The 16,001-nt window shown below is 38.9% G+C and overlaps 3 protein-coding genes across 9 annotated transcripts in view; all 3 read left to right on the forward strand.

The window, feature by feature from the left end:
* The first annotated feature begins 1,296 nt into the window (after positions 1-1,296).
* Positions 1,297-7,755, forward strand: cry-dash (cryptochrome DASH). Its single transcript, XM_020602327.1, has 14 exons — positions 1,297-1,547; positions 2,198-2,370; positions 2,773-2,866; positions 2,969-3,099; positions 3,239-3,387; positions 3,836-3,924; positions 4,001-4,074; positions 4,886-4,975; positions 5,139-5,218; positions 5,303-5,362; positions 5,474-5,631; positions 5,828-5,947; positions 6,170-6,343; positions 7,186-7,755. The coding sequence occupies exons 1-14, from the start codon at positions 1,479-1,481 to the stop codon at positions 7,291-7,293; spliced, it is 1,569 nt and encodes a 522-aa protein (XP_020457983.1). The 5' UTR covers positions 1,297-1,478; the 3' UTR covers positions 7,294-7,755.
* A 217-nt stretch (positions 7,756-7,972) lies between these two features.
* Positions 7,973-11,873, forward strand: myd88 (MYD88 innate immune signal transduction adaptor). Its single transcript, XM_020602285.1, has 5 exons — positions 7,973-8,469; positions 8,719-8,850; positions 9,908-10,085; positions 10,764-10,855; positions 10,945-11,873. Exons 1-5 carry the CDS (start codon positions 8,160-8,162, stop codon positions 11,097-11,099), a joined length of 867 nt encoding a protein of 288 aa, XP_020457941.1. The 5' UTR covers positions 7,973-8,159; the 3' UTR covers positions 11,100-11,873.
* Positions 11,874-12,211: 338 nt separating this feature from the next.
* The window catches only part of oxsr1b (oxidative stress responsive kinase 1b), a 37,573-nt gene continuing 33,783 nt past the window's right edge, over positions 12,212-16,001 (forward strand). Inside the window, exons 1-3 of one of the 7 annotated variants that reach the window (XM_020602280.1) lie at positions 12,212-12,398; positions 12,578-12,642; positions 13,753-13,854. In XM_020602280.1, the coding sequence (XP_020457936.1) occupies positions 13,785-13,854 (70 nt within the window). In that variant the 5' untranslated portion in view covers positions 12,212-12,398; positions 12,578-12,642; positions 13,753-13,784. Of the gene's footprint in view, positions 12,399-12,577; positions 12,643-12,962; positions 13,203-13,727; positions 13,855-14,135; positions 14,204-16,001 lie in introns of those variants that run through there. The other 6 variants (XM_020602283.1, XM_020602279.1, XM_020602277.1 and 3 more) reach the window with 6 other exon arrangements.

Below are 16,001 nucleotides of genomic sequence, written 5' to 3' on the forward strand. Positions count from 1 at the left end.
GGGGGGGGGGGGGGGGTCTCTTTCTCATGCAGAAAGCTATTTACAGGGAAATGCGATGGATTAGCTGAAGCTCATCAATAGGGAGCGCCTGCTCACCCGGTGCTTTACAGACTGGCCACCAATCGAAGGGAATTTCAATATTTACCTACATCCTCGTTTTGTTAGTTGCAGTTAAGCAAACACGCAATTCGCTAATTCATGTTAGTGGATGAGTGAGACTTGTTTAAGTATTTTCCTTCCACGCTAATGATGATTCATTTGAATGACTTTAGGTGTGAATTTTGACTCACGGGCCATTGAATACAGATAAACAACAGGGTGGTTCGTTTTAACATCTATCCATGAGCCAATTTAACGATCATATTACAATTACATTAACTGGGCAGATAGTTTTGTTCTGACCTATTGTACATATGTTATTTGTCTGTCACACACACACACTCCTGCAAACAGAAGTATATAAAATGTATTCACACACTGTTGGAGTGAGATGAAATACACAAGGATTAAAGGCACCCAACACCACAAAGTCACATCACAAAATGCCAAAACAGTCAAAAGTGCATTCATCAGTCTACATGAATTAAATCGATCGTTTCATGTATTTGTTTTATACAGTGTGGCTCCGATGGCATTAGTACCCCTGCAGAGGCAGATCATGAGGAATTGTTTAGTGTTAGGCTGTACCGGAGATCTTTGAGTTCTGAAAATCATTTTCGAGCTGAGGTTAACAATTGTTTAGGTCCTTTTGATGAAGGAAAGCAAAGCAACAAATTACTGAAAAAGTCTAGTTTGTGTTGGCCGCTACAAAGTATTAACTTAAGGGGGCTGAATAATTTTGCACGCCCAATTTTTCAGTTTTTTATTTGTTAAAAACGTTTGAAATATCCAATAAATTTCGTTCCACTTCATGGTTGTGTCCCACTTGTTGTTGATTCTTCACAAAAAATTACAGTTTTATATCTTTATGTTTGAAGCCTGAAATGTGGCAAAAGGTCGCAAAGTTCAAGGGGGCTGAATACTTTCGCAAGGCACTGTGTATATATAGACAGAGGTGGTTAGTTATTTGGCTATAATATACCATAAACACTTATCCAAATGTGCAAAAAGTAAATAAATTAATAGAAAGAAAAAAGCATGCGGAAAAATTTTATTAAAATTCAATTCAATTTAATTAAAGTATAAATAGTATGCATCACAGTCACACAAATAAAACATGACACAGGACAGTCAGTAAACGTCTACTCTGTATTATAAGCGCACTGGAGGAGGAGGGAAACCCAGTGACCAAAACGCCCTCACAGCTTCACCAGCTGTTATAAAACCACCTTACAAAACCTGACGTTTTATAACAGCGTGTTTAGAAACGTGACGAAGTCTCCGTGAGCATTAGAAGCTGAAAGAGACACGGACCTGAGGACAAACCTCTGAAACATCTTTCTGTTCCAGACAAAAGGACATTATCGAAGACGACAATTATGTCCAACGCTGCCCCTCGTACCGTCATATGTTTACTAAGAAACGACCTGCGTGTCCACGACAATGAGGTAAATGTGTGATATTGTGACGTGGCCACTGTGAAATCCGGGGTTACCTAACTTTAGCTAGACCAGGCACTTAGGTTACACGCAAAGTGTCTGTACCTAACGCGAAGCATTTACTTTGTTCTTGTTACTACACACAAAATAATATTGTATAGTAATAGCTACAGTTTACATGCTGGCAGCATCGAACTTTTGTTTGACCACAAGCAGCAACATTGAAACTTCCGGTAAAAACCAGCGAGGATAAAAGCTTAATGACTAGAAATTTTAAATTCGTCGCAAAACAACACCTTTCTGTGTGAACTGCTTGTTATTCTCTTTTGACAGTGTAACATACAAAGCCACAGGCCTGTATTCAGTCATATTGTTTAACACTGACATCAACATGTGCGACATCTAGTTACAGTTTTCAAAATAAAAGACTGAATAGTTCAAATAATTTTGTTGCAAAGGATATGCATGTTCTTATTTTAAGTATCATTTAAACCTTAAATTAAATTAAATGTAATGTGTTTTAAACATTTAGAGCAGCCATTTATTTAGTTTTAGTTTCTTTGGTTTGCTCACAGAATCAACTACTATATTGTGTTTTTCTGATACCTTTTCCCTAAGAGATTCACTATTAACCCTGACATTATAATCTTTACATGCAGCTTTTCCACTGGGTTCAAACAAATGCAGAGTACGTTGTCCCAGTGTACTGCTTCGACCCCAGACATTATGTGGGAACGTACAACTACAACCTGCCAAAGACTGGGCCTTTCCGCCTGCGCTTCTTACTGGAGAGTGTCAGAGACCTCAGAAACACATTGCTCAGCATGGGCAGGTAATTAAGCTGTTGTTCACGGACTGATATTCTTGAAACTCACGTCAGCTCATATATCTTCTACTGCAGACTTTCTCCACGTTTCATCACTGTTTGTGTTGTAACACTGAAGAAGCATAATGTATTTACAAGGTATTAAGTGTGATCAAAACTTTATGTAGCCTATGATGTTATTGTGATACATACATACACTTGGTGCAGTCCATGGCCTCTGCTTTCAAGGATTTAATAGATACATTTATAACACTTATGCTTATAGGGGATTGTTTACATTAACACTGCTGCTGCACTGTTTCCATCATATTTTTCCAGTCAGCATGGGGGAAATAGCTGGTCCTCTATCCAGGATGCAGCTTCCCTGGTGTATACTGGGTGTTTATTTTGTGTGTGTGTGTGTGACAGTAACCTTGTGGTGAGACGGGGTAAACCAGAGGACGTTATCGCCGAGCTCATCAAACAACTGCAATCTGTCACCACTGTGGCTTTCCACAAAGAGGTTTTTTAAAACCGCCTTACTATTGTTAACATAATAATTACTACTGTCTTACACTGGTGATTTTGACTCCTATGTTTCCCCTTTTATCCTTTCATGTTCCAGGTAACTTCAGAAGAGCTGAATGTGGAGAAAAAGTTGAAAGAGGTCTGTGACCAGATGGAAGTCCAAGTTCACATCTGCTGGGGGTCTACACTGTATCACAGGGATGATCTTCCTTTTCACCACATGTCTGGGTGAGACGACATAGCTTGCCAGAGATGAGGCATACATTTTCTGCTTAGCATACTTTTTGTGATTCTGGCATCTGTTTGAAATGAGATAATGGTGGTACAGTAGATAATTTTTTATTACTTAATATCGGTGGTATGTTAGGCTGCCTGATGTGTACACTCAGTTCAGAAAGGCAGTGGAGATCCAGAGCAGGGTAAGGCCCCTGTTCCCAACCCCCAGGCAGCTAAAGCCTCTTCCTCCAGGACTGGAGGAAGGAGCCATTCCTACAGCAGCGGACCTGCAGCAGAAAGGTGAACATAATCATTGCTTTAGTGTTAATGCATTGATTCATACAGTATCTCTTGTGCTTTTCCTCTACTGTGGAACTGCAGGAATGATCAAACTATGTTTGTATCAGAATCACCAAGACAAATCCCTGTACAGTTATTTTATGTGCTTATTAAATGGACTTTTCTGTAAATGTCTTTACATGTTGCTGGCAATAGAAAAGCAATAAAGGAACACAAATTGCTCATTTCATGCAAAGCCTTTATTCAGTAAATCTGCACTGATACTATTTGCTGATTTCAGTAGGCAAACTGCTGAGCATAGATTTCCTAGTTAAGTGCCAGCAAGTGAACAGACTGGCTTGATTTCCCTATATATGATTAAGCTTTTATGATCATGTGTTTTAATGTACATCGGGGAGTGTATGAAGCTGTCTGACACTGAAATGCTCCTCTTGTTTTATTCTGAAAGAGCCTGTAACTGATCCTCGCTCAGCCTTCCCCTGTAATGGTGGTGAAAGTCAGGCTCTGGCCAGACTCAAACACTATTTTTGGGACACTGTAAGTACAACTTTCATTACAAATGCACATCAGTTACATATGCAGACCAATAACTATATATGTTGTCTGTTTGTAGGATGCAGTTGCAACTTACAAAGAGACTCGTAATGGCTTGATTGGTGTGGACTATTCCACTAAATTTGCACCTTGGTGAGTGTTATTAAGGATAATAAGGATAATCACCTTTATTTGGCCAAGTATGTTATTGTATAATTTGCTCTACTGCTGAATACTTAGTAATGTTTAAAGAGCCCATGGGATGCTTTTCCTTGTTTTTTAACTTGTTTGCAATGTTACAATGGTGAATTATCATCTTAGTCGTGACCTAAAGCTCAAAAAAATTGTGTTTATATGTTCTAGTATTTCTATGCAGAAGCAACTCGATTTATACACGTCTTGCAAACTGTTGCTCATGAGACTTTTTTCTAGCAAAATAAAGTATTACGTGATAGTTTAGGATTTCCAGACATTGCATGTCTGTTAATGCCTTGTTTCTGTAACATTAGAGAAAATAGTTGTAAGGCTGGAGAAGTTCCTACTGTATGTCTGCATTATGCAATTTAAAATATGGGGTTTGTGCCTACTTTGTTTAGAGTGCTACAAATCTCTTTTCATTGGTACATATACTGTTGTTTACCTGTCTATAGAAGAGAAATTCAATTTAATTAATGCCATTGCGGTTTGTTGTGCTGTCCACTTTCGACACAACACCGTCACACAACACCGTCAGCAGGAGATGTGCGCGTTCACGATTTATCCTCTAGTTTTTTGGAAGAGACTCTCTGCTTTTATTGTTCTGAAATAATTACAGACTATTTAGAGTTATCGTGGGTAGAAAGCTAATCTAGAGGTACCCAAGATTAAACATTAAATGGGTCTAAATGAGCTTGGACTCTTTAATGTTCCATGTTAGTAATTCCTATAAATACATCTATAATTGAAATGCACTTATTTTCTGCAGGCTGGCAATGGGTTGCATTTCACCAAGGTATATTTATCATCAGATCAAGCAGTATGAGAAGGAGCGGACAGCCAATCAGAGCACATACTGGTGAGTCTGGAGCCACTAAGGACTGAATCACAAAACTCTGTAGTTGATGAGATAAAACTATAATGGGTCAAAATGTATTTGTATATATTTGTTTTAATGGAAATGATGTATTTTCTGTGATGGGCCTACACTGAATCACAAATACAAATTTGTCTTCTAACAGGGTGATTTTTGAACTTTTGTGGAGGGATTACTTCAAGTTTGTGGGTGTCAAATACGGAAACAGACTATTTCAGCTCAAAGGTAAAATGAGCTCAAGTTTTCAACATATTTTCTTTATATACAGTAAATAAATATAAAGCTCATATCCTGTTCATTTTACTTCAGGACTTCAAGACAAATCTGTGCCATGGAAAAAGGACATGGAGCTTTTTAATGCATGGAAAGGTTTGCACCATTTTTCCTTATTTTCACATAGTCTTTATTAAATATCAGTCAGTGGTGTATGAATAGCATATGTTTAGTTATCTTATATTTAGAAACATTTCCCTATCACAGAGGGACGTACTGGAGTGCCCTTCGTGGATGCCAACATGAGAGAACTGGCAGTGACTGGTTTCATGTCCAACAGGGGGCGGCAAAATGTTGCTAGCTTCCTTACAAAGGATCTGGGACTTGACTGGAGGATGGGAGCTGAGTGGTTTGAATACCTTCTGGTAAGGACTGTATGTCAGGTTTATATTTAATTTGGAAGTTTTGAAAAGGGAAATTTTATTTTTAGGACATAACTACAGTAACCGTGTATAATTTCATCACTGTTATGCTGTGGAATAGTGAAGCACTCCAGTTGTTTCATTTTAGCACTGTATATACACTAGACTGACTTCATCATGTCATTGCTTTCTTCCAAAGATTGATTATGACGTCTGCAGTAACTATGGCAACTGGCTATATAGTGCTGGCATAGGAAATGACCCCAGAGAGAACAGGAAGTTCAACATGATCAAGCAAGGCCTTGACTATGACAGTAACGTAAGTTTGAGAAGAGGCATGAATAATTGGTCTCATTTCCCTCTGACATTTGTCTGGTGCTCTCCACTGTCTGTAGTACAACACAAAATGTCTGAGTCACTTTGTTTCTACTGACACATGATGGTGATGAAACTAGGACAAATGTGAACAGAGCTGTGATATGGAAAGTCAGTGATTGATTAATGATTGATTATTGTTTGATTACCCATGTGTCCGCTCCAGGGTGACTACATCCGGCAGTGGGTTCCAGAGCTGCAAAATATCAGAGGAAGTGACGTGCACACTCCCTGGACCCTCAGCAGTGCTGTACTGTCACATGCTCACGTGTCCCTTGGTGAAAACTACCCCACCCCCATTGTGATTGCACCTGAATGGAGAAGACATATTAACAAACCGGTAGGTTCTGAGAAAAAGGAAGTAGATAGTACAGTTGTCTGCTGCTACTGCAGTAGCCTTTTTTTAATCCTTTATGTTTCAACCAACAGTGGTGGAATGCAAATACTTCGGTACAACTGTGTTTTTCTATTCCATGTTAGTTTGTATTTTTATTCCACTAGAATACAGAGGAATATTTTTACCTCTTTTACTCCATAAGATTAATCTTTTGGTCATAATTACTTGTTACTTTTCAGTTCAAGGTTTTATATAAAACAATATATTGTACTTTTAAAAAATACAAAGCATTGTCAAATATTAAACCGGTGGTTTCTAACAATTTTGGCTCACTTACAAAAAAGCAGTGTCAGGTGTGGGCCCCAGGTAATATTTCAGATTTCAATGTTGTGTCCAGTTAATATCACAAGTCTTCAGAGCTATCTTAACCTTTTGAAGAGGGCTCATCCTTCAGCAAAGTGCTATGTATACATTGATGCTTAAGTATTAACAGTCTAATAAAGTCATATTAATAGCATATCACTCACATTCCCTGTTTTCTTTTGCTACTCAATAAATTTGGGCAATAATACATATTTACTTATATGTATTGAGGATTTTGAATGCAAGAATTGGAGAATTTTAATACTAATTTTGCTACATCTTTTAAGTAAAGGATCTAAGTACACTACTTATTCCACCACTGGCTAATAATAATACTTAATTGTTGTTGTATGAAAAAAGGTATTTGCAAGGCAGTGTTGCCTTACTGTTAGCCATTTCTCCTTCTTCTTCTTTTGGCTGTTCCCGTTAGGGGTTGCCACAGTTACTTACAGTTAGCCATTTATTTATTTATTTATTTACAGAGTGGCACGGGACTTTCAGCAAGAGGAAAGAAAAACTCATCTCATACCCCAGAACCGCATCGGGGCAGAGGCATGGATTTCTATTTCTCCAGAAGCAAAAACCTGTAATGCCAGCACTATATACGGATGATGATCAGAGGACGGCCGCTCTCAGAATGCACTGTTGGATTGGTGCTGTAAAATCTGTGTTGCACTGGTTGCTTGCAATAAGGTGTCCAATGAGAATTCGAGGAAATGCTTTTTCTCACATATGCTTGAAAACTTGACTGGTCTACATTGATGCCATCAGTTGTACTGAAAAATTGGCCTCATAAAGCACTTGTCTTAGACTGTTTGGTACATTTTCTGTAATGCTGCAGCAAAAATAAAAGCCACACTGATTTTGTTTTGATGCAGTAGATATAATGATCTGCCTGCTTGTCTTGCAGGTTCTTTTTCATGCAGTTTCTTGTGTGTTTGGGTGTTTTCATCTAAAAGTTTTGCCTGTTTGTGGCAGGTTACAAAAAAACTTTCAGTACTGAATCTTAAAATGCTGATATATTTACTAAAAGAAGGAGGTAAAGCAAAACTTCAGAGCTGTTATGAATTCAGATTAAAAAAAGGAACTGAAACATTTCAACGTTCATCGCGCTTTTTTCACCAATTTTTACTTCACTGCCCAATACCTGGAAGCTGCGTTATAAATCAGCAAGAACAGCCTGTTTCGTTTCTAGAGTGTAAATTAACAACTTTAGTCTCGTGGGCGCACACTCCTCGGTCAGTGATTTCCGGTCCCATGTCCTCCCCGCGTGACGCAGTCGGCCTCAAACCAAAGCTTCACACAAAATTTGACATCACTTCCGTGTTCTAGGTAGATTGGACCTCCGAGGAAGACTAGCCTACTACGGACCAGTCAGTGGTGCATATGTTTATTTTTTGTAGGCTGTTTTAAATAAGGCCCGTCGACTCACGGAGGTCTCTGAGAACTTTTGAAAATGGCTGGTACCGATTCAGAGGTTGACTTGTGGACGATTCCTCTCATTGCTCTGAATGTGACGGTGAGGAAAAAGTTGGGACTTTATTTAAACCCCAAAAACACAGTGGCTGCGGATTGGATGGCTGTCGCGGAGGCCATGGACTTTACTTACCTGGAGATAAAGAACTACGAAGCTTTTGAAAACCCCACCAAAAGGGTTTTGGAAAACTGGCAGGCTCAGTCCTCGGATGCCTCAGTGGGGAAGTTGTTGTCAATCCTGACCGAGGTGGAGAGAAACGATATCTTAGAGGATCTTCGTCCTTTGATAGGTGAATTTAATCTCCAAGTCATGTTTGGCCTTTTATAAAACTTTTACTGGGACAAGTAGCCCACGTAACATTTGCTAATTTATAGCTCAAGTTGGTTTTTATCGCCAGCCCTCTCCCGTACTTCAGAAAATGTTTCACTTGTTCAAATTCCCTTATTGCAGGAAAAAGTGTCTTGGAACAGAATCTTGTATGCAAACCTATGTAGGTGTGCGTATTTATGTGTTTGTACATACATTTCTTTTGTACCAGATGAGGATGTCAGGAAGTATCTTGAGAATGTGAAGAAGGCGGCCGAGCCCCCAGTTCAGGTTCATGAGGTTGACAGCTGTGTTCCTCGCACCCCAGAGAGGTTTGGTATCACCCGGGAGGATGACCCCAACGGTCAGTAACCAGTTTCCCCTTTCCTTTATAAAAACTATACAAATATAAGGGAGTGACACTCACGAATCACAATCACACACTGATTTGTGTACATGTTATAGATTAAAAAGAAACCCCCTGCAGTCCAGCTTTGGTCAACACTAAATCACGTCATGATTCTGCACAATTTAACAAATCATTGTATCATTAGTCAGCAGCCAACCTCCAAATCCAGAATATGTTAAGTTGTTCTGATCAGAGGTAAAAAAAAAAAAAAAACAGTGGTGGAAACTATAAGTACAATTGTGAAGTGCTTGTACCATGCTTGGGTATTTTATGCAGCTTTATACATCTTAGCAAGTTGTTATATAAAAGTATGATCAACTCTAGAATATGTTGTTTTGTTGTTATAGTCACCAACATTTCCAATAAACCAGCTCAAAGTAGGCCTACCCTACAATTAGGGCCAGTATAAGACAGCTAAACCATTTCAAACTACACTTTGAGCTGTTTTACTAGACTAAAAATTGTAAATGAATGTGGAACTTTCTGCACATTTGTTAAATGATAAGCATAAACGTATGTCAGTTGAAAGTAGTAAACATTCGATAGCTTTTGCTGTTGTGTAACAGTTTCCTGTGCACCCACTGTTTTCTCCCCAGAAATTCAAACCAATTCTTAAAACTATATTCTGTTGATCTGGCTTTTTCACTTTCATTGGACTTTTTAATGCACTTACAAAGGCCAGTATAGTTGCTCAAAGTCAAATTTGTGATGGTAATAGCAGAATTATTTGTCACGATAAGGTGTTATACTGGAAAATCACCAACTTGCCTCCTAATCTGAAGCTCAAATCACACATATCTGCATCGCTGCACTGTTCCAGTTCCTTGCACAGGCTTGCGGTTTTCATATAATTCTTATGTTTTACTTCTGTGCTATATATTTCAGCTGTGCAAAACAAACTTTTCTCAAATTTTATTTGTGTGTACATGTTGTCTTGGGTTGCAAGCTGTATAATTACTGGCCTTATAATGATAAATGCATTACTGACTTAATCGAACTGAATTGAATTCAGGTGCTCCTGAGCTGTTCGACGCCTTCATCTGTTACTGCGAGAGTGATTTCGAGTTTGTCCATGAAATGATCCGGGAGCTGGAACAGACAGACTACAAGCTGAAACTGTGTGTGTTCGACAGGGATGTCCTCCCGGGCTCCTGTGTATGGACCATCACTAGTGAGCTCATTGAGAAGAGGTGGGATATTGACACATGATAACTGTGTCCAGGTATATTCTGTTGATCTGGCTTTTTCACTTTCATTTTAACTGAAAAAATGAAGAACAACACTGGCATTGGTCTGGTCCAGTGCAAACAAACAGGGCAGCCAAAGCAAAGCCAGTCTTGCTGGATCCTGTGCATTTTAGTTATTGACACAGACTCCTGTGTGCACAGTCATCAAGAATATATTTCAGCTTAGTGCTTGGTAACAGTCAACAAAATACATTTAACTGAAAAAATGAAGAAAACACTGGCATTGGTCTGGTCCAGTGCAAACAAACAGGGCAGCCAAAGCAAAGCCAGTCTTGCTGGATCCTGTGCATTTTAGTTATTGACACAGACTCCTGTGTGCACAGTCATCAAGAATATATTTCAGCTTAGTGCTTGGTAACAGTCAACAAAATACATTCTAATATGTATTACTCTGTTAATGATTTGTGTGAACAAAATATAGAAATTGAATTTTCAAAAGACATGAAAGTTTCAGGCACTGTGTAAACTTCACCATTAAGTTTCATTTCAAATTTAAATATAGAAACTCACCTAAGAGCAAGAAATCAAAGATTTCTGTGAGTCAGCTCATTGTCATGTTACTGAAACCCTCCTGTTTTTTTGGCTCTAAGTTGACTATAATATATGTGACCATGTGTGCAGGTGTAAGAGGATGGTGGTGGTGATTTCTGATGAATACCTTGAAAGTGAAGCTTGTGACTTTCAGACCAAGTTTGCTCTCAGCCTCTGTCCTGGTAAGTGACTTTTTTGTTATGTTAAAACAGTTCTATCTTCCTTTTCCTGGCATATGCATAATGAACTTTTCTTGCTTTAACCATTACAGGAGCTCGAAATAAACGGCTTATCCCCGTGGTTTACAAGACGATGACAAAGCCATTTCCCAGCATCTTGCGTTTCCTCACCAAATGTGACTACACCCGGCCTTGCACGCAGTCTTGGTTCTGGGTTCGACTGGCCAAAGCTCTCTCACTGCCGTAATCATGAAGCAGGCAGTTATTTGTATTTAAAAAGTACTTTTTAATCCCATCAAATAGACTTTGTTGGACAGTGTCCAAAAATTTCATGTTTAAGTATGTGCTATTGCTTGTGATCCACAGCCTGCTGACAGCTGAACCCACCTGCCACTTATTGTGTGTGTATATAGTATAAGGTATGTCTTTTGTGCTTCCTTTGAAGACTGTATGGTGATTTTTGTACATAATCATTATGAAACTCAAGCTGCGCAAGAGTACCAAATATCAACAAAATTCTCTCTGCACACTGTCATAGCATATATAAAAATTTAAGATTAACGTGTGTGGTGCCTGTTATGTGATTTATAACGATGAAGAGAATTTGTATGTATTTAGGACAGGATATAAACACTTGCACTAGCAACTTCCTCTTATGAGTCAACGTCTAGTGTAGTTGATGAGATAGATTGAGGGAAGAAATATTCTTGTGATACTTAAACATATTCAGTTTTGTGGACTGCTGACACTTGCTTTTCTCTCTTGCCTCCTCTGTCATCACGATCCTAATTTGTATTTGGTCTTGTGTTTTTGATATGATCTTTTTTAGCACAGTTTCATAACAGGAAGTCGTTATACCTTGAATAAATGGTGTGAATATATCTTAATAAAATAAACGTTTATCAAGCAATTTATAAAGTATATGTACAGACATGAAAGCGCAATATGCCCCGTGTTTCCACAGAATTTCAGACATACTATAAAACGCACCGCCAACTTAATTCTGTAAAAGAGAACTTTATGAACGTTCAATCTCTGGGCAGCGAACGTACTACAACGTACGTCCAATCAGAGGACAGGATATTCTCGGAGCAGTACCATTCTTTTCACACGCTTTAAGAGATATTCTATGCTCTGAATAACATATGTCAGGTAGCACCTCTCAACCAGTTTAATAGCTACACATGTTCCATCAGTCAAATTGTTTAAAATCGGGAGAGACTGGTGGTGCTATGTGCTCATCTCTGCAAAAATGATGGGAGTTATTTGGTGTCTGGCAAGAAATGCTACCTTTAAGCCTATACTCGGGGCAAAAAACGCCAATGCTACGTCGTAAGCCCGCCATTAAAAGCGTGGCGGAACCTAGCGGCCACATTCGTTTGCGCGCATGTATTACCAAATATTTAGACGCTAACGTTTTAAACGATCGGGCTTTTATTGGCACTCAGTAATACATAAAATCGCCTACATTTAAACGTATAAATTAACCTCTAAGCAGCGCCAATGACACCCCGATTTCCTTTTCGATGACTACAGTGTGGCTTGTGTAAGATTTTTTTAATGCCTAAAAATGAACAACAGATCAAATACATAGAAAACCACTGTTATTTATATTATATTTCATATGCATTTACTGTGTCATAAACAAAAGAACAAACGCTAAATGGAAATTATGTAGCATTTTGTCTTTAATAGGTTACCTAAATGATGTAATTACCCTTACAGGTGGTCAGCAACGTCTAACTCCATCTTATTAAATACTAAGAAGCACCTCCAATAGCCGTAACCAGGTACTACACCAAACCACAGCACATATTCTGACAGCACATCATTTCCTGCCCTGTTAGTTAAACAGTCAAATTATTAACAGTAGTTAAACGATAATCATCGCCATCTGCACACTTAGCGTAACTTTTTTCACTTAGATTAGGATACAGCAAATGCATAGACAATAGTAAATACAAAACAATGTGTATTGCAAAGTAAATACAAACACAATGTGTACTGCCAAGCTCTTTCTTTCCTTCCCTCTTACAAACCCCATGCAGACACTACAACCAACAACGAAATTCGCATCTTCGTTGAAGCCTGAAATAAAAAAAAAAGTCAACTGCACAAGTGTGCCATCGCTGCCACGTGCTGCTCTGCAAAGTTCCCATATATTTCATTTGAAGAGTTATGACACCCAATGCAGCGGCGGATTCACTGCTGTGCTTTTAATAGTTTGTATCTGCGCTGGATTTGTGCGATATAACTAAAACTAAGAAATACACGGGTTTTATCCTTTGAAAATGTGTGGCATTCAATGTGCGTCGGTGGTCAGAATGTTTCATGAGTAACCACGCTAAATGTAAGTAATCATCATACTGGAGACTAATTTTTCTTCTAACCCTGGATATGTATGGCAGGTAACATACGAATATTTGCAACATCAACAAAGCTTATATATCGTTTGGCTACATCAACGAAATGGAGACTACGCACGGTTACATTGGTATAGTCAGAATTTACACAAATTTGTAATTTAAAATGTAATTTACTAATATAGCCTAAGTAAACAATCTTCATGGTGAGCGGTTTAACATCGAGTTTCCAGTCGGAGTTCACACTTCGTTGTAATAGATGTTTTTACAAGTAGGAGGGCGGAAATTGCAGATACACGCCAAAACTCCGATTGACTCGAACACAGCATAAGGTCCCACAGTCAATATGTCTGCCGGGAAGGTCCACATTTGCTCAGTAGGAATGCGGTAGGCGGGGCGGCTACGCTAGTGTCAAACTTTGGGAATGACAGGAGTGCTGCAGGATTCGCAAAGAAGGGGAAGTATCACCCTTGATGTTCTTGTTCGGATTTATCTGACTTCTTTTTACGCAGAGACTTTGGATTCACCCCCTTTCAGCAGATTGTACGGCCTCAGCGGTTTCCTCAACCATGTCGGAGGACCCGAGCTCACAACCCTGGTCTATCAACAAAGATGATTATGAGCTACACGAGGTGATTGGTATGTGAACCTTAACTTGTAAGCTTAACATATGTGTTAACCGGCAGTCTGTGAATTTTTGCCGTTACCTCACTAAAAAGGGGATTTACCGCAGCTTACATGAGCAGTAATATTTTTCAAGTGTAAAGCGAAGAAAAGGCATCTTTCTGTTGCGTTAGACTGAGTTCGCCGCCTTTGTCAATCTGGCAATCCTAGCTGGGCGGTGTTGTGACATAAAGTGAGTGGAATGTTTCCATTGAGAACGGTTACCCCGTCCACTGGAGCTATGCCGGAGTAGTAAACGAGCGTTATAATATGACATGCAGGTCCGTATTTGCTGGAAAAGAGCCGTCTTCATTGAGTAGTTTGTGTGAGCAGTGAGCTTACTACTTTCTTTAATATGACGTTAGTCTAATTAGCGTGGGTTGTGTATATATGACATTTCAAGATTGTTACCTGTATCATATTTAAATGTGTTGGTGTCGGTAGTTTAGGCACAACCCAGCATGGCACATGACTTGATCCGAAATGCTTGTGTGGCCAGTGCAGACTCCAGAAATTATATTGTTTCTTCTTGGAGTTGGGTATTGTTTCGGTCAGTTTACTGCCTGCGTTAGTCCAGTTATGCCAGTGCTCTTTGAAGGGGATTAGTATTAGAGGGCTTCCAACCACTCCCCTCACAGAACATGGCCTAAGTCATAGAAAAATTTGACAGGTAACATTATCAATGACACGTTGCTTACTAACATAGCCTAGGACTGAACAAGCAAACATGTTAATTGTTATTAGGCTAATATTAGTCTAAAGTGACTGCCTCATATGTATGCCACAATCTCTCAACCATTTAACATGGTGGGGCCACATTACTCCTCCTCTGTGCAGTGCGAGTTCTCATGAGTCCACAAGGCGTACAAAGCAGTCATTCCTCAGGCTTTTGGTTGTTAAGGTTGAAAATGTCCCACTCCAATAGCAGAAACTGTCCTACCTTTAGCTGACTTTGTTAAAGGGGGAGAAGGAGAAAAAGAAGTGTTGAACACATATAATCAAAGTATTGCCCCCTCAGATCAGTTGGCTTGCCTCCCTGCTTTACTTTGCCCAAGTAGTGTGTGCTTCCTTTTCAGGATGCCTGGGGTTTTATAGACCCTAATTTGACAATTTTTAAAATACTTGAATTTAACTTTTATACATTTCTTCTAAGCATCTTGGAAAATTTGAACTGGGGCATCCCACAAAATAATGCCCTGCTATTCAGCATGCACACAGAGATAAAGCCCTTCTTGTGTAGAAACAATTTATGTGGTATTTTCTTTGACACAACACTACAGGTTTAAAACTGATAAGGCTATTTCAAGGCTGGACTATATTAATTTGGGGTTGTGTTTGAAGTAGCTGGTCACAACAACACTACAGGTTTAAAACTGATAAGGCTATTTCAAGGCTGGACTATATTAATTTGGGGTTGTGTTTGAAGTAGCTGGTCTAGTTTGTGTATCATCTAAATTAACAGGTTGTTGAACTTTAGGTCTGCTTTGCTGCACTTTTCCTCTTTCGGGGTTACTAGTGGTTGGCTAAAATCTATTTCAGCTTTCCCATTCTTTATCTAGTGTCACTTCATGATGAGAGCATATCAGGGAATCATCTTTTAGTATTGTTGCACAATCAATGGTGAGCTGTTGTGGTGTTTCAGAGTGTTTACTCTGGGAGGTGGGTGGGTAAACAAATCCAATACTAAGTAATCCAAATGATCAAATTATTACAGGCCATTGTTTGTGTGAGGCTGTTAATGTAAGATATTTTTTTGTTTTGTTTTAATTTAGATCTTTTAATGATTGCAGCATCAGGTCGAGATCATTGACTGTATAAATGATGAACAGCTGACGGCTTCCAGAAGTGAAGTTGATCGCCTCGTGGTGGCTGGTTGATTTGATTTATTCTTTCAAGCATGTAAAGACAGTTGATATGTCAACACACATAATTTTACACATATCCAACAAATGCTAATCCAATATCAATTTGCTTATACCTAGTACATGCTTGAATGGAGTAGGAAGAAGTCAGACTTATCCAGTCCTACCCCATGACATCATCTTACATCATTGGTTTGCAAGCAGTATCTCTACATAAATAATTCTCTTCTACACCACACAAGTAATATACTAAAAAAATAT

The sequence above is a fragment of the Monopterus albus genome, unplaced genomic scaffold, assembly GCF_001952655.1.
Source record: "Monopterus albus unplaced genomic scaffold, M_albus_1.0 scaffold55.1, whole genome shotgun sequence".
In the NCBI taxonomy this organism is placed as follows: domain Eukaryota; kingdom Metazoa; phylum Chordata; class Actinopteri; order Synbranchiformes; family Synbranchidae; genus Monopterus; species Monopterus albus.

What these genes read in the sequence shown, in the direction of transcription:
- cry-dash (XM_020602327.1), top strand. Translation starts at nt 1,479, where the DNA reads ATGTCCAACGCTGCCCCTCGTACCGTCATATGTTTACTAAGAAACGAC. An exon ending in AGTGGTTTGAATACCTTCTG is followed by an intron (nt 5,632 to 5,827) that starts GTAAGGACTGTA and finishes TTTCTTCCAAAG; the next exon opens with ATTGATTATGACGTCTGCAG. An exon ending in GCCTTGACTATGACAGTAAC is followed by an intron (nt 5,948 to 6,169) that starts GTAAGTTTGAGA and finishes TGTCCGCTCCAG; the next exon opens with GGTGACTACATCCGGCAGTG.
- myd88 (XM_020602285.1), top strand. Translation starts at nt 8,160, where the DNA reads ATGGCTGGTACCGATTCAGAGGTTGACTTGTGGACGATTCCTCTCATT. An exon ending in CCGGGAGGATGACCCCAACG is followed by an intron (nt 8,851 to 9,907) that starts GTCAGTAACCAG and finishes AATTGAATTCAG; the next exon opens with GTGCTCCTGAGCTGTTCGAC. An exon ending in TGCTCTCAGCCTCTGTCCTG is followed by an intron (nt 10,856 to 10,944) that starts GTAAGTGACTTT and finishes TAACCATTACAG; the next exon opens with GAGCTCGAAATAAACGGCTT.